General features: G+C 36.0%; 1 protein-coding gene across 3 annotated transcripts in view; it reads right to left on the reverse strand.

Annotated features, from left to right (window-relative positions):
- Positions 1-24764, reverse strand: part of FBXL17 (F-box and leucine rich repeat protein 17) — a 470181-nt gene that overhangs the window by 133934 nt on the left and 311483 nt on the right. For 2 of the 3 annotated variants that reach the window (XM_007192078.2, XM_057540929.1), the window contains one exon: positions 23928-24004. In XM_007192078.2, the coding sequence (XP_007192140.2) occupies positions 23928-24004 (77 nt within the window). Of the gene's footprint in view, positions 1-10298; positions 10422-23927; positions 24005-24764 lie in introns of those variants that run through there. The other variant, XM_057540930.1, reaches the window with a different exon arrangement.

Genomic DNA, 24764 nt, shown 5'->3' on the forward strand with positions numbered 1-24764 from the left:
CCTGAGACAGACGTAGATAAAAAATATTGGAAGGAAGATAAAGAATTTGCACATGTTCGTACACACTGTTAGTGGCAGGACAGACACTAGAAACCGTCTCCTGGCTCCTCTGCACCACACTCAAGACAGAGAGAGCTCAAGGATGAAAGATTATATCTAAGCAGGCAGCATATTGCAGTGGAAATAGTACCGGATTCAGGGGCAGAGAGATGCGGGTTTAAATCCTTTCTCTACCATTAATTTATATCCTTAGGCAACTTTTGAGTATATTTCCTTATCAGTACAACAATAATAATACAGATATTGAAGGTCTATAATGAGAAGACTAAGGGATCCAGCATATGTTAAATTACTAACAAAATACTCAGAGCTAGTCTCTCTGCTCCTCCCAATTTATATGTAATATTAAAATGCTGAACTCTGGTATTCTACTGGCACCACATCCTTTCCAAGGGTTCATCATAAAGCACAGCCCAGAAATCAGACGGATGTCCTCTACAGGGGGTCCACCCCACATGGGCTTCCCGTGACCCCTCTAGGCAGCCTAATGAGAAAACAGTGCTCCTTGCTTTTCATTACCCAAGAATATTAAAGAGATGGCATCTTGAAAACAATTTCAAGAATGGATTATCATATCAAATAATACAGGTTTCATTACAAGAGGGCAAGGAGTTATGAAGAAGATGGTTTCCTTTTTATTTCTGTCTGATTTGTTCCAATCTGTCTTCCAGGATGTCAGATGGATCGTCTGCTCTATTTATAAATGATACTACAGCTGAGAACAAAGGATGAGATTATAAAAAGAAAGAAAAAGCCTCAGAAAGATGAAGAAGGAGGTAAACTTAAGGCCTATTAACTAGATGGATGAATTAACACCCTGAGTCACCAAGTCAATAAAATAAATAAAATCCATTTTCATTGACTGGTTGCATCTTTGCCACAAAGAAAGAAAAACAGAAGTCACACTGACATCCATTTTTCTCATATTACACTAATTTAGAATGAATTCAGAAATGGAGTTTTACATTAAAGATGATTAATCTAGAGCTGCACTCTCCAATATAGTAGCCACTCCAGCGATTAGTGCACTTGGGCACTTGCAACATGGAGCGTCCAAACTGAGATGTGCTTAAAGGGAAAATACACACCAGATTTCAAAGACTTCATATAAGAAAAAAGAATGTAAAACATCTCGGTAGTAACATTTTTAATTGATTGCATGATGGAATGATAATATTTTGATCACATTTTATTAAGTATATTATTGAAAGGAATTTCACCAGCTCCTTTTCACTTCTTTCAATATGCTACTAGAAAACTTTAAATTACATATGTAGCTCAAATCTGTGGCTTGCATTCCATTTGTATTGGACAGTACTGGCCTAGAATGAGAATCAAAGATATTTGATACTCAGGCAAGTGACAATACATGAGAAATACTCTCTCTGACTCAAACAGAAGGGGTTGAACTTCATTAAGAATTCCATGCGCAAACTGCTTCTTGAGTCACAGATGTTGATGTGATTTTATACAGTAGGTATTTAGCATGTTACATTGCTACCTGAAACATTTTTGCTCTTTAGGATTATGATCTACCAAGATAAGATTTAAAGAACTTAATTGTAAATATATACTATAAATATAAATTCTAATACATAAATATAAATTCTAAATGACACAGATGTCACTAGAATATGGAGTTCAGTATATATATATGTGTATATATATATATATATATATATATATATATACACATATATATATGTATATGTAAAATTTTTGAGGTCAGAAAGTCTAAAACAAAAACCTTGAGAAAACTGAGATTTGTCATTTCTTTCCTAAACTACTCCAATATCTTTCTTGTTATCGGTTTCTCCCTCCACTGATCTCTTCTCAGTGCAGCTCATCCTCCACACCGCTGCTAGAGTCCTGTTTTGGAAGATAAATTGGATTTTATCACTTTCCTCCTCAAACACCTCCAATAACTCCCAACATTTATAGCATAAAGTCTAAAATCTTTAGAGTTAAAGCTTGCCAACATCTCACTCCAAATTAACTTTCCACTTTCATCTTTGAGAATTCTCCACCGCAGGCGAATGCCTCGCCCTCCTCAATCATGCCAAGCTTGCTCATAGCTCTGCTGCCCCTGTCTCCCTCCTTGTCTGCTGGTGAGCTCTCCCTGCCTTCAGTGCTACCCCCAGGTGACCTCCAGGAATCTGGTACATGGCTATCGTCATATATCCCACTCACCACACTACAGTGTACAGGTCTAGTGCCCCTGCCAAGACCAGTTTGATAGGGAGTAGGATAAAGATAAGAACCTAGTGTTGTTTTTTTTCTTCTTATTCTTTTTTAAAATTATTACTGAGATATAATCAACATATAACATATTACTTCCAGGTGTACAACATAATGATTTGATATACGTATATACTGTGAAATTGTTACCACAATAAGTTCACTTAACATCTATCTCCACACATAGTTACAATTTTGTGTGTGTGATGAGAACTTTTCAGACTTACTCTCTTAGCAACTTGTAAGTATACAATGCAGTTATATTTTTTTGATGTGTTAATGTAGGTTTACTTTTTATTATTATTTTAAAAATTTTATTTCATTTTATTTTTTTATACAGCAGGTTCTTATTAGTTATCTATGTTATACGTATTAGTGTATATATGTCAATCCCAATCTCCCAATTCATCCCACCACTAGCCCCCCCTGCTTTCCCCCCCCTTGGTGTCCATACATTTGTTCTCTACATCTGTGTCTCTGTTTCTGCCTTGCAAACCCATTCATCTGTACCATTTTTCTAGATTCCACATATATGCGTTAATATACGATATTTGCTATTTGTTTTTCTCTTTCTGAATTACTTCACTCTGTATGACAGTCTCTAGGTCCATCTACGTCTCTACAAATGACCCAATTTCATTCCTTTTTATGGCTGAGTAATATTCCATTGTGTTTATGTACCACACCTTCTTTATCCATTCATCTGTCGATGGGCATTTAGGTTGCTTCCATGTTCTGGCTATTGTAAATACTGCTACAATGAACACTGGGGTGCATGTGTCTTTTTGAATTATGGTTTATTTTACCTTTGTGTCCCCAGTATCTAGTACAGTGACAGACATGAACTAGGTGTTCAATAAATATTTATTGGTTAAGAGAATTATGTTCTTTTCCTCTATCACCTTAGGCACTAGCCACGTAAGACTCTCACGTTTCTGAAACATGTAGCACTTTCCTACATGCCTACTGTCCCATCACATCTTGGAATGCTTTTCTTTTTGAAATTTGTTTACTTTTGGTTTTAGTTCTATCAGAATAATACATGTTTATTGTTAAAAAAAAAAAAAGTTAAATTGCTACAACCAGCAGTCTCATGCTGTACGTGTCCTCATTTCCAAACCCTACTTCCTGAAATCAACTACTTCCAACTACTTAGATCTTTTTAAAGTTTTTCCCTTCATTCTTGTATTTCTCAGGCCTTGTTCTCAAGGAGGACATAGGCAAAAGAAGGCAGGTCTATCTCAATCTTCATGCTCACTAAAATGTCTTGCAGAGTACTTTTCATATAATAGATACTCAATAAACACTTGTTGGTTGATTACATGAATGGATAAGTGAATATTCATGCTCTTCGGTGCTTAAGCACAAACTACTCAACAGTCTGAATCAGAGATGCTTTCATATACCACAGTCAAAGCAAAGTAACAAGTTAAAATGGGGTGTCAATTAAGAAGTAGGAAGGAGATAATGAAAGGCAAGACAAGGTGGGTGGAAAACAGGAAATTCTCCAAAGTTAAAAAGGTCAGGGTAGTCACATAATAGAATGTGAATGAAATTTAGATTCAGATAAACTTAGATTTGCCTTCTAGCTACATAGGCTTGGGTAAATTACAGAACTGTCCTGGGTCTCAGTTTTCTTATCTATAAAATGGGGATAATGCTCCTTCCTTTCCAGATTTGCCTTAAGTGTATGGTATGCTCTATAAATGGAAGCTGCTTTATTATTACTGGGTATGTATATGGGAATAATAATAACAATAACAACAACATCACTCTGGAAACCTTGAAGATGAGGCAGACTGCTGGTTTAACCGGAAGCTTCTTATACACTTTTTTTTTTTAACATCTTTATTGGGGTATAATTGCTTTACAATGGTGTGTTAGTTTCTGCTTTATAACAAAGTGAATCAGCTATACATATACATATATCCCCATATCTCCTCCCTCTTGCATCTCCCTCCCATCCTCCCTATCCCACCCCTCTAGGTGGTCACAAAGCACCAAGCCGATCTCCCTGTGCTATGCAGCTGCTTCCCACTAGCTATCTATTTTACATTTGGGAGTATATATATGTCTATGCCACTCTCTCACTTCATCCCAGCTTACCCTTCCCCCTCCCTGTGTCCTCAAGTCCATTCTCTACGTCTGCGTCTTTATTCCTGTCCTGCCCCTAGGTTCTTCCGAACCTTTTTTTTTTTTTTTAAGATTCCATATATATGTGTTAGCATACGGTGTTTGTTTTTCTCCTTCTGACTTACTTCACTCTGTATGACAGACTCTAGGTCCATCCACCTCACTACAAATAACTCAATTTTTTTTTTCTTTTTATGGCTGAGTAATATTCCATTGTATATATGTGCCACATCTTCTTTATCTATTCATCTGTCGATGGACACTTAGGTTGCTTCCATGTCCTGGCTATTGTAAATAGAGCTGCAGTGAACACTGTGGTACATGACTCTTTTTGAATTATTGTTTTGTCGGGTTATATGCCCAGTAGTGGGATTGCTGGGTCATATGGTAGTCCTATTTTTAGTTTTTTAAGGAACCTTCATACTGTTCTCCATAGTGGCTGTACCAATTTACATTCCCACCAACAGTGCAAGAGGGTTCCCTTTTCTCCACACTCTCTCCAGCATTTATTGTTTGTAGATTTTTTGATGATGGCCATTCTGACTGGTGTGAGGTGATACCTCATTGTAGTTTTGATTTGCATTTCTCTAATGATTAGTAATGTTGAGCATCCTTTCATGTGTTTGTTGGCAATCTGTATATCTTCTTTGGAGAAAGAAATGTCTACTTAGGTCTTCCTCCCATTTTTGGATTGGGTTGTTTGTTTTTTTGATATTGAACTGCATGAGCTGCTTGTAAATTTTGGAGATTATACACTTATTGCTGAGGCTTCACCAGACTAGGGTGGAAACAGAAAGAAGCGGTTACACTTGGTAATGGAAAGTATGTGGGGAGGACATGAGGACAGGTTCCTTCTAGCAGTACTGTAAAGGCAGAATTCTACTTACATCTATATGTTAATCATCTTTTTTGTTTGCTTGTTTTTTTCCAAAGAGTCTACCAAGGAAAATCAAGTCTCTTTTATAGATGGCACACTCAGAAGCACAATAACAATATTTCAGAAAAGACAATGGATATGTGAGTACTGCTAAAATTTAATACATATGCTTGATGGAAAAGTAAATTTCATAACATCCTATACTAAGGTAATCCATACACTGAATAAAAACTCTATCCTCAACTTTCTATTAAGAGAGATAAGCCAGAATCTCAAGAAAATAAAATCTCACTAGAGGGTATCAAATAGCAGAGCCTTAAATTGCTCTCAGCATCTCCATGATGATTCAATGCATTAATGATAAGTGATTGGTTAAAAGCATTTAAATCAACCTTACATCCTTGAAATTTCCATGAACAAAAACAATATCCATTTAGAAAGATCTCAAAAAAAATGAGTTTGTTGTAAAGAAAAAGAGAAATAGCACAATAAATTATTTTAAAGCATTTGGCTAGTGAAGTAACATCATCTGCTCGGTGGAATATAACATAAGCCCTTGAATCACAAAGTAGTCATAGGTGATGGGTAATCAAAAACACCTGTGCTCACTTCCATTTACCATGGACACATGGAATTATGAACTAGCTGATACACAGAATCATTAAACTGATCTGCAAATATAAAACCTCAAATGATTGAGGTTTTATATGATATTTTATATGAATGATGTCCTCATAGCCCTAAATAACCTAAGAGTAGAAGGAAGAAAAATCCTCTTCATATATGGTAGTAGACTTTGTTAGTTTTGCAATATTTTTATCTATAACAACTGTAACTATTTACTAGCTACGATCCAATTTAGAGAAGAGAAAACCCCAAGCAGAAATAAGGATGGTATGTGTGGATGTTTTTATGTTTGTAATGAAAGCATGACAAGTCAAAACCAAGTCTCCAAAATGGAACTAATTTCTAATTAAATGACTTCATCATTACAAATTTTTAAGTTAATGCTCATTATAATACTAAATGCTTATTATAATAACAAAAGTAGAACTTAGGTAATCTGAATTTAAATATTTGAGTAAATTAAAAATGTATCTCTTTCAACCTAATTCTTTGGCTGAAAGAACAGAAAATAAATTAGTTTCTTGGGGTTAGCTCTCTTGGGGTTAGCTCTCCTATGTCCTTGAATAAAAACAAAAACAAACTACAAACAAACAAAAACATTCCCTTTCTGAATGAGAATCTGACCTTTGGTTAACTTCCTAGATGTGTTCTCCAAAAATGGTACATTAACCATGTTGCTAGGCAACATTGCTTATAGTATCAATGATCCCCTAATTGGTAGACAGCATCTGTCTGGTTTAAGGGAACTATAAATACCTGGTGGGGACACCACTGCTTAGATTCCCTGAGTACACTCATTCTTATAACTGGACGTGTAACTGTTAGGGATGCTAGATGCCATGCCTATTGGTTGTTTTAAAAGATTATTAGTTCTCAGGGGTTTGAAGCTTCTAAGCCAGAGTAGTGCCCACACCCACGCAATGTGGATCTCATCTCCTGGTACTTGAGCCTTCACCTGGTTGGTGAAAGAAGATGTTTCCTGGCTGCCGGGTGAGCTGTGGAATGGGCTGCTGTGAGGTCTCCCACAGAAAAGGACCAGCTGACACTGCCCTATGGCAAGCTGAGGTCCCCATCCTTCGCCCTTCTGAGTAGACTGTGCCAAGTGCCCCTTACAACAGCTAAATGTCTAAGTGTTTAGTTGAACCTAATACGACCTCATGGTAGGCAAGGCGCCTAAATGTTTAACTTTTAGTATTGCTTTTGGTTTTAGGCCTACATGTAACCCAGGATAAACAACAATATTGCTAAAGTCATGAACAAATTAACTTTAATAACATTTTAATTCATTCATTCGCCCAAGAATATTTTAGAAAGTTCATCATAGCTGTTCCGTGATAGACTGTAAGGTAAGGAGAAGACAAATAGGGGATACAATTAAGTGGCCAGTGCAGTTATCAGTGGAGCTGGCTCTATTCCAGATACATTTCGAGGGTAGAGTTGACCTGGCTTGTTAATGCATGTTGATGAGGTATGAAGAAAAGTAAGGCATCAGAGACACCTAAGTTTTGGCTGGAGTAACTAGGTGAGTAGTGATGCCCTTTCTGAGTCAGAGAAGACCGGTAGTGCTAATAAAGACGTGGTAGACATGGTGAAGAGTAAACAGCCTTCCACTCTGCATTTAGATTAACCCACTGAAAACTAAGTACTTATATAAGCCAGTGTGGGGAAATGATGCTCTGAGAATAGTGATAATAAGGATCCAGTTTTATAACCAGCATTACATACTTAATTTCTTTTACAGGGAGCAGGAACAAATAAAGAAGAAAAAGGAGGAAAGGCAAAACACATCTTTAAGTGTGCAGCACATCATGTGTTAAATTGAAACAACCCCAAAGTTCAACTTCCTTCACTGTTCAAGGAGAAAATCCTTTACTATGTACTTCACGATAAAGGATTTGCAACTATATGGTGCTTGAGAAATATGCTATTGCTGTAATTTAACTCACTGTATGTGGGCTTCAAGATGCACAGTGGCATTCCAAACCAACTTTTAAAGAAAATTGCATGGAATTTTCAAGACATCAGGAGCATTCTTAAAAGTTATGCAGGGAAAATGGATTTTTGATAGTTATGAATTACATTTAGTGCTGCCAGATTGCAGGGAATGCTCTTTTTGCCTCAGTATGGTAGAATTACTGTTGACAAAGTTTTAATTTAAATTTTTAAGGGTTTAAACGGAAGAATATAGGTCACTGAATTTTCATTCACTGTGTGAGTATTACTAGTGGCAGAAAGCAGGCTTTGTTAGTGAGGGTCCAATTTTGGGCCTGGAGTCCATCTTTTCTGTAGTAGTTGGGAATTGAGTATGTGTTAGCGAGCATAATTTAGCTCTCAGTCAGTCAATCAGTGGACTGAACACGCACAGTTAGAAAGCTGCTTGGCACAGAACAGAAACTCGGTTCAGAAAATACTAAATGCAACTGTGAGACAGACTCAAGTCTGTACAAATCATCTATTACAATCACAAGCTGGAAGGGATTCGATCTTGCCTAGCAGGTTGTAGATTTAGATAGATTTGTAATAGTCTGAAAACACACTATATAGCTCCAAAGTCTAATTCTAAAATTTTCAGCTGGTTTCCTGAAGTTGAAAAAAAAGAGGTAAATATTTGTAGAGCCCACTGCATGTAAAACATGTTTTAAAGAGGCTTGCGATATATCAGGAAACCTTAAGAAATTACAGTAGGTATCTAATTTAAATGCTGTATCTTAAAATAACTAATTTAAAGGTATATGCTACATAGGCTATTAAAAATAAAAATCATTTTCTTGAATAAAAAGTTAAAAATTCTATTTTTTCATAAATTTGAGAGACTAGAATAGATTTCAAATCAACATTCTGTTTAACGAAAAGATGAAGTATGAGCTATGTGAGAAAAGCGGTATAATTATTGAAAGGTTTTTTCCACATAATTTGCCTTTCTGCATAATTTGTGGGTCGGGGGGATCTTTCTCCAGGTTTGTGCTGTGTTTGGTGCCCTATCTGTCCTCAGTGCCCCCAGCTCTAGAATCCATGTTTTCCTCCACAGATTGATGAATGTGATGGATAATACTGACATGTGTAGCACATACTCATGCACATTCCCTGAATTTGCTCTAACCCCAAAATACTGTGGAAGTAAATTTTAGGGGAATATCCCTATGTGGAGTAAAGGACTGGCCTCCAGAATAATATATTTTGTAAGCATGTAAATAATTAGTAATGGTATACTGGTAAGTACCGCACCGAATGCTCTGACAGCAAAGAAGCCACAAATTATGTGCAAATTTCAGCATGCCTGCTAAATTCATCTCTCTTTCTGCCACTCAAGAAGAAATTATCAGAATCCAAGTGAGTGAAAAGAAGAAATCACTGAATCTGTTCTAATTTCTAATTTTTTAGAAAGAAAATCCTTTGCAAACCTTGATTGCAAGGTGTGTTGTAATCTTAAAGTTGAAAACTAATGCTTTAGAGGATTTCACCCAATTTCGTATGTAAACTAGTGCAGAAGGTATGATTCTCATAAAAAGCCAAGTACATTTGCCTCAACATAAAATAGGACTGATTGAATTTCAAACTCTTCATTTATTTTGTAGAGCTGAAATGTTAAGTTCCTTACTGCTGTTCAAAATTGGCTTGAATCTTATTTATTCTGATATATATGTATATATATATCATATATATGCTATTGTAATATGTATGTGCTATTATCAATACATATATATAACAGTAGTCCCTCCTTATCTGTGGGGGATTCGTTCCAAGACCCCCAGAGGATGCTGAAACCTTGGATAGCACCGAACCTTACATGTACTATGTTTTTTCCTATACATACATGCCTATGATAAAGTTTAATTTATAAATTTAGGCACAGTAACAGAGTATCCAAATTGCCATCATCACTACTCTTGCAACTTTGGGGCCATTATTAAGTAAAATAAGAGTTACTTGAACACAAGCACTGTTATACTCCAATAATCATCTGAGAACTGAAAGGGCTACTATGACTAGTGGGTGGATACAGTAAGCAACCTGGACACACTGGGCAAAGGGTAATTCACCTCCTGGGTGGGATGGAGTGGGACAGTGTAAGATTTCATCATGCTACTCAGAAAGGCACAAAATTTAAAACTTACAAACTTTATTTCTGGAATTTTCCACTTAATATTTTTGGACTGAGGTTGACTGTGGGTAACTGAAATCATGAATAAGGGAGATTACTGTATTCTCATTCATTTAAAAGAAGTTTTTGGTTACTATAGGATATAAATGATTTAAAATTTCAAATATATTCTCCTCAAGTATGTTCAGAAAGTGTTATTCTAGATGGTTTTGTCTTGGTCATGAGCTGCTTCCTGCGTGACCGTCTCATCCTCAGTAGCCCAGAGAAGCACCTCTGGACTTCAAATCTCCAAATCTGACTTTCCAAGGCTGACTTCAGAAAGATTCTCAAATAGAGGGCAGAAGAGGGGCTGGATCCTATGAGGGCATTATTGTGATTTCAAATCTAAAAGAACAGAAGAATCCTTTATGAGAGGAAGTGAAATATCTTCAAAGCAAAACTGCTTTCTTGGAGAAGCTCCTAGAGCCATATGTGAGGAAAGAGATAATAGAAAGAAAGAAAATGGGAAATTTAACCTAAGAAAGAGATAGAGATGATTAAAAATATATCACAAGTATCAATCATCAAACAGTACTTAGCTAGTTTTCTACATACTTTTTTATCCCGCTTCTAAGAATTATTTACCATATAAAAGTATTTTTGGCAAGCAAAATTTACATCATATCAGTATGAAGGTAGTTCATTGAAAAAAGCCATACATATTAATATATATAAAATAGAAGAGTACCATAACTCCCTGAAGACAGAGAGAACTTTTTTGTTTACGTCTTATTTCTAATTTTTAAAATCTCCTTTTCTCTGCCCATACTCAGTCATTCTCAATGAAAGACAAGTTGCTTTCAGGCATTTGGCATGCACTGCATACAGAGGCACATAGGCTGGATCAGCCACATCAAACTCAACACAATTGTTTGAAAAGTTGAAAAGTTCAAACTATTTATTTAATGTCATGCAGATAAACCCAAGAAAAGGAACACATTTGACAGATAAATTCTCATTGACTGAGTCTTAAAAAGCCAAGGGAATGTTTTGGGATATGGGCTAAAATGAATAGTTTAATATTCAAGTTAAAAGTAAGTTTGACTTAATTAGGAAATTAAATTAACCAAACTACCTTTCTGCCTCAAGTGAAAGTTCCATTTAATATCTATCCTAAAGTGAAATCATAAAGAGAATCTATTTGATTCTCTTACTCCCAAAGATATGATAGGAAAGGAAAATTAACTCCTTATTTCATAGATAATAAGATCAACACACTGGATTTGATGAGCTTGGGAAGGTTGGCACCTTCTACCTCAAGATCAGTGTCCATTTTGAATCAAGGAAATCCACCAGTTTTCTACTCTTAAGCAGGTCACTGACTGAGAGGTCTAGTTTTTATCTATACTTTGAAGGAGATGAACTAGAGCACTGTTTTACAAACTGCTCGTCATTCTAGTAAGTGATGAAATAACTTTAGTGAAAATCCAACAAGCACTTTAAATGCAAAATGTATTTTTCACGGTAGAACAAGGAAGTATAAAAGCCCTGAATAAGATTATGTAACACCATACAGTTTGAACACTTTTCTACGTATTTCCAAATGGGTCCAAGAGGTCATATTTTAGGACTTACTTAAAACAAATGCAGAATATCTGAGACAAAATTAGAAGGAAATCCCCAGAAAATTGATGGGGTAGCTAAAATGTAAAAGTACCTTTCCTTCCCAAGTTCCACCCCTAATTTCTCCAAAAGCAGAAAATGTGGGTAGAATTAAGAGAGTGTTGGATACAGGCATATCTCGGAGCTATTGCAGGGTAGGTTCCAGACCACCACAATAAAGTGAATATTGCAATAAAGCGAGTCACACGAATTTTTTGGTTTCCCAGTGCAATATAAAGGTTATGTTTATACTATACTGTAGTCTATTATGTGTGCAATAGCATTATGTTTTAAAAAACCAAGGTACATAACTTAAAATATACTTTACTGCTAAAAAATGCTAACCATCATCTGAGCTTTCAGTGAGTCATAGTAGTAACGTCAAAGATTACTGATCACGGATCACAATAAGAAATAAAGTAATAAAGGAAAAGTTTGAAACATTTTGAGAATTACCAAAATGTGACACAGAGACACAAAATGAGCAAATGTGTTGGAGAAATGGTGCCAAGAGACTTGTTCGACATAGGGTTGCCACAAACCTCCAATTTGTAAATATCGCAGTATTTACAAAGTGCGATAAGGCAGAGCAAAATAAAACGAGGTATGCCTGTGTAAGGAACTAGAAATTTCTAGTGTGTTGAGAATCCCTAAATGAGGATTCTCTAAAACCCAGGGGGCTGATGTTACTGAGTTGTAATGGAAAGGTTGGACTTGTGATGAGATCTAAAATAGGTTTTAAGCTGGAGGCCTAAAATACAGAAAATACTGTGATGTAAGATTCAGAGAGCAGCACAGACTTTGAAGATACATTTTTTAAAAAAGCCTAATTCATTCGAAGAACCAAAGTTCTTTAGAAAAACAGCTGATGCCATGTCTCCAGCACGAAATGCACAAGATGAGCCGGGCATACCTTGACATAATCAGTCTATGTCAAATGGACGTGGGAACCATTTTGAAGAAGCATGTACTACTAAAAGATAGGACAATTTGAGTATCAATTTAAAAATAACTGCAATGGATTATTGAGTTTCTAATAATACTTAAACAACAGCAACAACAACACCTCATCGGTCACCTTTGAAGAATAATGGAAATGAAATTAGCATGTTAAAAACTGGGAAATAAAGAGAAAGAATCATGTATTATTCCTTCCTTTCCTATATAAATTGAACTCAAGTAAACCAAGAAGTCAATAAAGGAAAGTTGCTCTTAATAATAAGGAAGTCCTGCTAATAAATAAAAAGAGAAAGAACTTCTGGTAAGGTTTAACCCTACCAGTGTTAATGGATATAACAATGTGAGACTCATTTGTGAAAGACATACAGTAAAATCAATTAGTTTAATGTTTAATTTATATTTTGCTATGAGTGTTACTATCATTTTCTAATGGGAAACTTGGAGGACGTTTGTTTTGTTTTGCTTTTTCGGTTTTTTTTTTTTTTTCCCCAAAATAAATCAGATGCCAAGTGTCTTAAGTAGGCTAATTAACCAGTAAATAGTGAAGGAGATTTAGTCAAACACACAGCTGGGGAGGGCAAAATTATCTTAAATTATCTTAAAGAGAAGGTGAGACCCTAAGAGAGCACTTGTAGATATAATTTACTGCTTTAGGAGGAAGAGATGCAGCCCTTGGGTTTTTACCCCCTTTCTGCTCCTACTTCTCATGATATTTCAGAAAATGAGGAGCACTGATGCTAAACAGCATAAAGGAGGCAGAGAGCAAAGCCACACTGAAGAGAGATTCAATTTTGACTTCTCAGAGGACATTCTCGGAAGAGGCTCTCCTAAGGGAAGAAGAGTATGGGGCACCTGACGCAGGTGATGACTCTGAGGCCCTAGGAACTTCTGAGCCCAGGTTTAAGGAAGAACTTAAAGAAGAGAACAATTGCTTATGTTTTTGAGAATGATACAACTGTGTATCTTTAGAAATATCTGTACTTTAAAAAACTGCTATGGTATAAAATACCTAGGAATAAACCTACCAAAGGAGACAAAAGACCTGTATGCAGAAAACTATAAGACACTGATGAAAGAAATTAAAGATGATACAAACAGATGGAGAGATATACCATGTTCTTGGATTGGAAGAATCAACACTGTGAAAATGACTATACTATCCAAAGCAATCTACAGATTCAATGCAATCCCTATCAAACTACCAATGGCATTTTTCACAGAACTAGAACAAAAAATTTCACAATTTGTATATGGAAACACAAAAGACCCCGAATAGCCAAAGCAATCTTGAGGGAAAAAACTGAGCTGGAGGAATCAGGCTCCTGGACTTCAGACTATACTACAAAGCTACAGTAATCAAGACAGTATAGTACCGGCACAAAAACAGAAATATAGATCAATGGAACAGGATAGAAAGCCCAGAGATAAACCCATGCACATATGGTCACCTTACTTTTGATAAAGGAGGCAAGAATATACAGTGGAGAAAAGACAGCCTCTTCAATAAGTGGTGCTGGGAAAACTGGACAGCTACATGTAAAAGAATGAAATTAGAACACTCCCTAACACCGCGTACAAAAATAAACTCAAAATGGATTAAAGACCTAAATGTAAGGCCAGACACTATAAAACTCTTAGAGGAAAACATAGACAGAACACTCTATGACATACATCACAGCAAGATCCTTTTTGACCCACCTCCTAGAGAAATGGAAATAAAAACAAAAATACACAAATGGGACCTAATGAAACTTAAAAGCTTTTGCACAGCAAAGGAAACCATAAAAAAGACGGAAAGACAACCCTCAGAATGGGAGAAAATATTTGCAAATGAAGCAACTGACAAAGGATTAATCTCTAAAATTTACAAGCAGTTCATGCAGCTCAATATCAAAAAAACAAACAACTTAATCCAAAAATGGGAAGAAGACCTAAATAGACATTTCTTTCTCCAAAGAAGATATACAGATTGCCAACAAACACATGAGAGGATGCTCAACATTACTAATCATTAGAGAAATGCAAATCAAAGCTACAATGAGGTATCACCTCACACCAGTCAGAATGGCCATCATCAAAAATCTACAAACAATAAATGCTGGAGAGGGTGTGGAGAAAAGGGAACCCTCTTGCACTGTTGGTGGGAATGTAAATTGATACAGCCACTATGGAGAACAGTATGGAGGTTCCTTAAAAAACTAAAAATAGGACTACCATATGACCCAGCAATCCCACTACTGGGCATATAACCCGACAAAACCATAATTCAAAAACAGTCATGCACCACAATGTTCATTGCAGCTCTATTTACAATAGCCAGGACATGGAAGCAACCTAAGTGTCCATCGACAGATGAATGGATAAAGAAGATGTGGCACATATATACAATGGAATATTACTCAGCCATAAAAAGAAACGAAATTGAGTTATTTGTAGTGAGGTGGATGGACCTAGAGTCTGTCATACAGAGTGAAGTAAGTCAGAAGGAGAAAAACGAATACCGTATGCTAACACATATATATGGAATCTTAAAAAATAATGGTTCTGAAGAACCTCGGGGCAGGACAGGAATAAAGATGCAGATGTAGATAATGGACTTGAGGACATGGGGAGAGGCAAGGGTAACCTGGGACGAAGTGAGAGAGTGGCATGGACTTATATATACTACCATATGTAAAATAGATAGCTAGTGGGAAGCAGCCACATAGCACAGGGAGATCAGCTCTGTGCTTTGTAACCACCTAGTGGGGTGGGATAGGGAAGATGGGAGGGAGATGCAAGAGGGAGGAGATATGGGGATATATGTATATGTATAGCTGATTCACTTTGTTATAAAGCAGAAACTAACACACCACTGTAAAGCAATTATACTCCAATAAAGATGTTTAAAAAAAATGCTATGAAACATGTCATTTGGCATTAACTAAAATTGCTTTTAAAGGATCATTTATATGAAGAAATCATTTCTATATGAAAAGCAGAGAAATTTAAGAAGTTATCTGCACATAATCCAGTAAACGATTTGGAGTGAGGAGATTATAGTTCCGGTTTTGTTAATTAATTAAAACCTGTCTGGGCTCAATTTTCTCATCTATTAAAAAAAGTAATATTTCTGCTTCCTTCATAAGCTTTTGGTAATAATTTAGAAAGAGAGTGTAAGAAAAATTTTAACTCATGAAGAATTATATACAATTTTGAAATAATTAAGAAAACATTTATTGAATACATGAATACACACTGAATATCAATGAGAGTCTCTATCTTCCAGCTAGGGAATATTTAATCATAGAATATAACTGATATTTGGTGGCAGCACAACAAAGTTATAGTGAATAAGCACATTAAACCTATTAAGTTCTATAACTATATAATTAGATCTCATGGGGTAGCTGCTTTGCGACATTGTTTTTTTATACACAGATGGACAAACATGGTTATCATGGGATTCAGTTACCTTGTTTAAGCTTTGACAACTGGGAAAATCCAACAAAGCTTTCTAGTAATAAATACTACTAAGCATATCACTGACCTATGAGTGGTTATCCAAGAGATATTTAACACTGAATCCATACCATATGGTTATTCACAGACAGTGTGAACCTGAGGCTTTCCTAGCCTCAATTTCCACATCTCTAGGCTTGAATACTAACAGTCCATATCTAAGGGGATTAAATGAATAATGCCCCACAGAAAATATCCAATAAATGGTAACTATTCTATTATATTATTATGAAAATTTACACTTGACTTCTTTCAATTGAACTGGGTACTTGATTAGTAGTTAAAACCCAAAGTAGTGTTTCCTTTTATATATGTTAAGTGAAGTTGTTACCATGGGAATGGTGAATAAGACAGGAAAAGTCTAGATGAAAGTTGGAACTTACCCTGAATTTTCAACTAGAATATTTTCATAAGGTTTCTTCAGAATTTGCCTGCGTGTGCACGTAATCACTTTGGATGATTTCTGCTCTTTCTTTAGATTAACCAATGCATACAAACTCATCCATTCAGACACCTGTTCTTGCTCTGAGCCTTTCCTAAGGCTGTACTACCTCAAATGCCCTTGCTTCTCATATCTGTCCTCCCATGCCTCCTCCACCAAAAATCCTTCCCCAAAGACTTCAGCCTCTTATGACCTTGTCCTTCTGAGCCCCTACATCTTGTAGGGCTTATTTGTTACAAAAAAAAATTGACACCATCATGTTGCTTAATATGTTGGAAAACATTTTCACTGCTTATGTCTTCTTTCTCTATGTAAGAGTATATAGTTCTCACCCATCTCTGTATTCTCCTCAGCACCCAGCCAGTAAACATACAGTAAACATTTGCTGAATGAAAGAAAAATAGAACTGGTCCAGTATAAATCCCAGGATTAGAAAGAAATTTAAACATTATGTACGTCAATTCCTTACCTAGTGCTTCCATCTTTCCATATTCTTTTCGAGAGATTATCTCGGTGTGACTAACTCTTGTAATAGAGAACTCACTACCACTCAAAATTTCTATTTTTAAGAAGTCTTAAACATTAGAAGATTGTTTATTTTGTGGGATACTAGAAATTTAGTATTATTGCAGTTATCTTGGTGTTTATTGTAGTCCCCTTTAGATCTACTCATTGCTGATACAATACTGATAATGGTCAATAATGACTCTATTTATACTACAGCATATTTCAAGGAAAACAAATGCTTAGTCTGCATACTTAAGGGTACTAAGCAGTGGGGGTTAAAAATAGGAACTCCAAAAAATGACTTTTCATGTGATTTGGGACAAATTTCTTATATCTGGAACAGGACTCCTTCATAAGATTAACGCTAAAACAGCTAATTAATACTAAAATCAAACACTCTATTTTAGAAATGCTAAAAGCAGTTGAGAGAAGGAAAGTGGGAAAGTTAATATTTCAGCTAGTGATTCGGTTGTATATGGAAACTGAGTATTTGGCTATAAAAATTAATAAACTAAATAATTTGCAGCAACAACATTAATGTATTTGGAGGTGTAAGAAAGTTCAGGGGCAAGCACAGAAACCGGTCCATTCGTCTTTTACATGTAAGTTAGAAGATTCCTTAATCAAAAAAAAAGAACTCTATTATATAGGAAGCTAGAGATGGCCTTTGAATTGGTTATGGAAGACTTTTCTTAAAATAAATGTCTTAAGGGCTTCCCTGGTGGCACAGTGGTTAAGAATTCGCCTGTCAATGCAGGGGACACGGGTTCGAGCCCTGGTCTGGGAAGATCCCACATGCCGCGGAGCAACTAAGCCCGTGTGCCACAACTACTGAGCCTGTGCTCTAGAGCCCGTGAGCCACAACTACTGAAGCCCGCGTGCCTAGAGCCCGTGCTCCGCAACATGAGAAGCCACTGCAATGAGAAGTCTGCACACCGCAACGAAGAGTAGCCCCCGCTCGCCGCAACTAGAGGAAAGCCCGTGCGCAGCAACGGCCAAAAATAAATAAATAAATTCATTAAAAAAAAAAAGGATTAAGAAGTGCTTCTCAATACATTTGAGATGAAAGCCTATTATGATAAGCATGGTTATTGTTCAGTCTTTTATTTCAGGGTTATATAGCTGCAGGCTTAGGATGACCTAGGAAATAGGGAAGACAGTCAACAATTTCTTTGCTGTTGAGCAAAAAAAAAAAAAAAAGCATGTAGAAAACAGTTATAATTAAATACCAAATTTCTGGTGAAAAATCATGACAATTACTGAAAAGAAAGAAAAAAGAGAAAATAACCCTTGCTAAGTACAACAGTAGACACAAATACAATAGTGAGGAATTCCAGGAATGAAAGAATTAGAAGTGGAGAGAAATAACTTTTAAGATGGACATAAAAACAAGGGGAATTTGCAACAGTAGAAGATTTAGCAATTTAGTACTATTTTGTTAGAAACAATAAAAGCTATCTATATTTAAATGACAGAATGGAGAGAAAGTGTGAATAATCAACAGTAAACAATAAGACATTCTTTTTGACTTGCAACTGTATTTTCTAAAGTTCTTCTCTGTCACTTGACAACTATTAGAGTTATTCCTGCTGACAAGAGGAGGTGAATCTTACCCAGCAACCTTGGAGCAGTTTGAAATACAATTTGAAAATGAGACAAAACATAAAAGAAAAAACCAAGAATTAAATTTTAACTGGAACATCATTGTATGTAATGCATACCTAATAATATGAAAAATAAGATGGTGTAAGAAAAGAGCAAAATTATTATTGGTATAAGATTCTTTTCTTGAATAATATATCAGTGTTGGTTTGGCAAGAAAAAAAAAAAAAATGAAACACTCCTGATACTAGTATAACCCAGAATGCTTCTTGGAATCTCTTTTTGTTTCTTCAGTGTGCTTATTTTGAAAATGTATCCCAGATCCCAATTTGGGTTAACTAATAGCTAAAGAGGTCTGGTATTCCAAGAAGAGGTAGCGAATGTACAACTTATTAATCTTTCAATAGCGTCAGAAGGCCAACAAGGCTGGGGTGAGGTACGGGTTAGACCAAAGCAAAGATTTATGGCAGCAGGCACTCCCTGCCATTCTTCTTGTCTGGAAAAAGATGCATTACCTGTTTTGTTTTGTTTTTTCTCTCTTTTTTTTAATAAGCAGGCCAGCCCTGTCCTCTGGATCCCAACAGGATGAAAGCTCCAGGAATGCAGAAACCACATGTCCTGCCTCTAGCACAGAGCCCAGCACACAGTAGGTACTGAATCAATATTTGTTAACAGAATGAATATACATCACGTCTGTCGTGTGGCAGACCAACTGAAATGACATCTCACATGATAACCACTGGAACAAATGACCTCCTTGCCTTGGAAGACCTTTTGCCCAGAGCAATCCAAAAGCTTTTATGGCATGCCTTGGGGTTAGGTTTAAAAGTCCCAGATCAGGCAGAAGCGCATTGGCAAGCAGAGTAAGGGGCAGTCAAAGACTGTCCTCAGAGAGCAGCCCCAGGGCCTGCGGGAGTGACAGGAGAACGTGGAGTGGCCCAGATGAGCCTGTGGGTTGTCAGAGACTTGTAGGCCCCAGATATCGATGTCGGTAGTTGAGTGTTTACAGTCCTCTTTAATTAAAAGGTTATTTGACAACTTGAGATGGGAAGCAAAAAGATATCCTCTAGAGTGTATTTCAAGGGCCCTGAGGAGTGCTAAATAAAGTCAAAGGAAATGTGATAACAACCCAGAAAGGAACCTGGGTCCTTTTTACAACTGCTCCCTGACACAGGGTCACACTGGTAACCTTCACTACGGAGATGCTAATGGAGATACGGGCTTTATTCAGCCATCCCATTTACTATACCACATGTTCTATGCCTTGCAGCTGGAGTAAGACTGGCTCTGACCTCTGTAGGCTTGAATGATACAAGTTGTTTTCCCTTTAATCCTAAGGATACACTGTTCTGAAGGAGGAGAATTTTCAACAGAAAAGTGTTTGAAGGTGAGCAGAAAGGTTGGTTGGAAATTACTAATTGATAAATTATTATAAGAACAAAAAACAAAAGCATAAGGGAAGCCAAGAGGAAATTATCCAAACAAAAATGAAGGTAACATAGAGAAGAGATAGGGAAGAAACCTAAGATAGGGAGACAAATTAAAGATTTTATACTTTTCGCTGCATCTTTCTTTTTATTCCCCACTAATAAGAATCTGGTTTAGATAGCTTAGGTGTGGAAGTCAACTAGGCATGTAGAGACTAATACAGGTCAAACTTCTAAATAATGATTCCCACAAACAGAAAGCCACACTTGGAGGAGGAGGGCTGATTCTTCTTCAGAAAAAGAGATGATTCTATAATTATAAAAACTGCCAATTAGTGACTATCCACTATGCCACCAGGCACAACACAGATGTTTTATATTCATTTTCACTACCTTTTATGGTGTGTATTATCATGTGCTTAACAGATGACAAAACTAAGAGGTTGAGTAACTTGCTCAAGGTCACAAAGAAAAGAAGAGGCGAATTCTAACCTACTTCTCTGACTCAGTTTGAGTTTTTTTCCCACGATACGACCTATAACATTTATTTGTTTAGTGATAGAAGAGTGACAATATTAGATTTCTCTTTAGGGAGCAATTTCCCAAGACTGTATTTTCCATTTAGCTGTGCCTGAATTATTGATTTGTTTATAACTGTTATCCTTTACCATAAAGATCTATGTTCAATCTGGGGAATAAGAAGCCTATTAGAATGATAGTTTTCTTCATGACAACTGTATCATATATCAATTAAAATGAACATAACTTCCTAACAGCCTGGGCAGGTGTTGCTAAGTACTATAATACTACACTCAACAACTGTGAGAATCTTGAGGAAAATTACAAATGATAAGCCAGGAGAGCTGCTGTTTCTGAATCAATGCATCCTGCAAAAAAACTTCAAAAATCTCAGGATACTGTACTGAAAACATGTACGAACACAGCACCAAAGAAAAAGGAGGTGAGGAGGAGACTAGCTAGAATATGAGCAAAGCAATAGGAAGCAGAATTAGGGAGTAGTCTCTTGAAGGATGAAATTACCCTGGTAGCAGGTGTACATCAAATTTTACAATTTCTAAGTAGCCTCAAAAATCAAAAAGTCCCACAGAATATGTCTTTAATTATCCAGTTAAAGAACGAAGAAAGCATCTGCTTTTCCTTCTTAAAATTTATAATTAACACAGGGCAAGGGATCACAGCCTCCCCTAGTAGAGCAATGACCTCCAATAACATGCTGTTTCTCTGGTTACAATGAAGAATCTTTCTTGCTGTCTTTTTGACAAAAATTGTTCACGTGTTATTGGCATGGTGCCAGAGTAAAAAATATGCGCTGAGCTGAGTGTTTAGTAATTTTTTTAAATTTTAAAATCAAGTGGCAATTATAGTAAAATCTCATAAACTATTATTGACCTTTCCCCCTCATCCTCAACTGTGCCCAAACATTTTGAAAAACAGAACCAACAGATGCACAGAGACTTTCGCCACAAATCCTTAGAACACTGAAAACCGCAAGGAAGAAGGAAGAGAGACTAGGTGGGGCAGAGAGCTTGAAAGCTGGAGGGACTGAGGTATGAAAAAAACCGTGATAGATTTCCTGTCCGGGTGGAGGGAGGAAGTCCTCAAAATTTTCACTTCTACTTCCTCTCAACTAGACTAGATCAGTGGTTCTCAACTTTGGCTGACATTGACATCACTTAGGCAGGTTTTATTGCCTGGGCCCCACCTCCTAGAAATTCTGATTTAATTAGTCTTGTGTAAGGTTCAGGCATCAGAATGCTTTAGAAACTCCCCAGTTGATCCTAATGTGCAGAGAGGGTTGAGAACCGCTGACCTAAATAGTTCAGAGATAGGAATAAATGCAAACCACATGGGCAAAGTTCTAACAGTTTTCACCTCACCAGGAGAAAAAAAATCCTGAGATCTCAAAATATCAGAACCTGAGAATATCACTAAACAATAGCAATAAACAATAGCAATAAACCTTCCTTCCTTCCAAGGAAAGGAAAGGAGGTAGAAGAATTTTGTGTGAATCTTTTCTCTGTCCCACTCCTGTAGGAAAGCAATTTTTCTCAGCAGTATACACTGTGCTAATCATTAGACTAGGTACCAGGTACACACAGGAGCCTGAAGTCAATTCACAAATGAGGAAACAGCCTCAGAGACGTGAAGGAACTTCCCTAAGGCCAAAGAACAAGGAACGAAGACAGAACTTGATCCCAGATCTGTCCCAAGTCCAAAGCTTTTTCTCTTTTCCGTATCTTCTGGAACATTTCTTTGCACTGGCTAACTTAACTGGTACTGGGACAGAGTGTAACTTTAGCAACATTTTCCACTGCAGGACCTTGAAGAGTTCATTCTAAGGAACTTAATCCATAGCTCTCCTGGCAATTAGCAATCTGACATTGACAGCAAACAGGTAAAAGGGAGAAATATAAAGTAAGGTTGGAGGGGCAGGTGGGAGACTAATGGTAAAGGATCTTGAATGCCAAGTAAACAGTTTGCAACGAATGAATGTACTAGTTAATTAACAAATCTACAGGTATTGAGGATATGCCCTGTGTTGGGCAGAGAGAACACTCTAAGGCCTAGACAATAGGGAGATATTGGAGGTTTTAGAGTTACTGTATCTAAGTGGCAATCTAATATGCCAAACCAGAAAACAAACTACAAGGAAAAAGAAAACATATCAAAACACTCCTTTCTCATGGTATAATTAGGAAAAAGACAACAACCCAGAAACATTATGGATAAATCCATGTAAGACATTTATCATTCTCAAAAAATAAACTTTGAAAAGAAACTAGGGTTATTTTCAAGCCAAATCCTTTATGTTATTTTTTATTTTTTGTTACAGCTTTCATAGAATTTTTCCAAAGGATGAATTTAGTAGCTGATAAAATACAACTCTCCCACCCAGGGCAGATGGTCAGTATGACATCTTAGGATTGGAGTCAGTTATTAGCATATGTTGGAGTTAACAATAAAAAACTTAATGGATTATTAGTTCCCTTCAAGGCAGAAAGCATATTCTCCAGTTTAAAGGAACAAATTTAAAAATCAGAAAAGAAAAATGGAAACCATTTTAGTCTCCCACAAAGCCAAATAATTAGTTAAAACTCTGTATTTAGGTTACATATGCAAATTAATAGGAAAAAATATATAAAGCTGAATGAAAAAGGAAAGGCTAGGTTACTTTTCTTTATTACTCCAATAGGATGATTTCATACTTTTCATATTTTTATAAAACAACTTGCTTTTCTCCACTTTAAAGGGGTATTTAAAATTAAGATAATTTAAACTCTTACAAACAAATGTATACCCTTTACTTCCTGTATATCTTAACTTCCTATTAGAAGTTTCCAGCGTTTTAAAGAATTTAAGGCATTAAGAAGGTTGGCATTTGGAATGGCACAAGAATGCATTTTACATGACATTAAATTAAGCAAATCAACTCAATGTAATAATTTCTTTAGTTATATTTATTATATCAAATATTTAATTATCCTAGTATTTATTTTCATCGTACAGCAATTTTAGCCATACTTTTTAATCCTATATGAGTGTGTATGTGCATGTGCACATATGTGTGTATAATTTACATGTGGTGATAAACTGATATACATGTTCATTTTTACTCTGGTTCCATTTTCATGATTTCTTGATTCGGGGGTGTATGATCAGAGAGTACAAGTAAAGATAAATCCCATAGTCTCTATGAGTTAGTAGCTTTTGATTTCTTTTAAAAAAGCTTTCAAAGATCTTGTACCTTTTTATTCTTGAAAATGATTAGGACAATGACTCATTACATACCATAATCTGTGATTTTACAGGACACCAAATACAGCTCTTTCAGGTTTTGTCCTTCCTTTGCAATGACCTCCACACACCTAAAACACACACAAAAAATGGTGAGTTACACTAATGCGTTTCAAGTTAAATTAGCAAGAGTTTGGCCAGGACTATAACAGGAGGAGGTCCGCATTTGAGGAACGCCACAGCTCTCTCCTTTCAACAAACCTCTTTCAAGGTGTTTCAGGAAAAGGTATTATATTCCCTGCTTTAAACTCAAGTGCTCTAATACCTAAATGACTTTAATTAAATACATTTATGACTAGCACATCTTTTAAAACCAAAGTGATGAAAGAGAGATATTCCTGTAAGAGTAGTGTTACATTTGGTAATAAAGGATTAGTAAACATGTGCTATATAATGAACATATGTTATTTACATAAAAAATAATGTAATGAAAGTGTAGAATATAGACAGATGGTCATTATATAAGAACGGTAATATTGCTCATGGTTTAATTATTAATGAGGGACTTTGATAACACTGAAGTACACATTTTGTGGAATTTTATTCAAAATAAAAATGGTTTAAAAATCTGTAACACTGATTAAAGATGAAAGAAAAATCGTACGCATAAGAACTTTAAAATCTTTTACTTTAAAATGTTTTATTCTTAACATTTTAAATGAATTGTTGCATACATATAGGCCATTTTCATAATATAGATATGTAAGATTTAAAGTCTTTTCTGGTTTCATTTCAGTTAAAAGGTTTTTGAATGGTGTACTCTGCTCTAATGGACGTAGTGGAACATGTAGTACAGAATTGAATGAACTTTGAAAACAATGATTAACAGCG

Source organism: Balaenoptera acutorostrata, chromosome 2 (genome assembly GCF_949987535.1).
Source record: "Balaenoptera acutorostrata chromosome 2, mBalAcu1.1, whole genome shotgun sequence".
Taxonomy (NCBI): Eukaryota; Metazoa; Chordata; class Mammalia; order Artiodactyla; family Balaenopteridae; genus Balaenoptera; species Balaenoptera acutorostrata.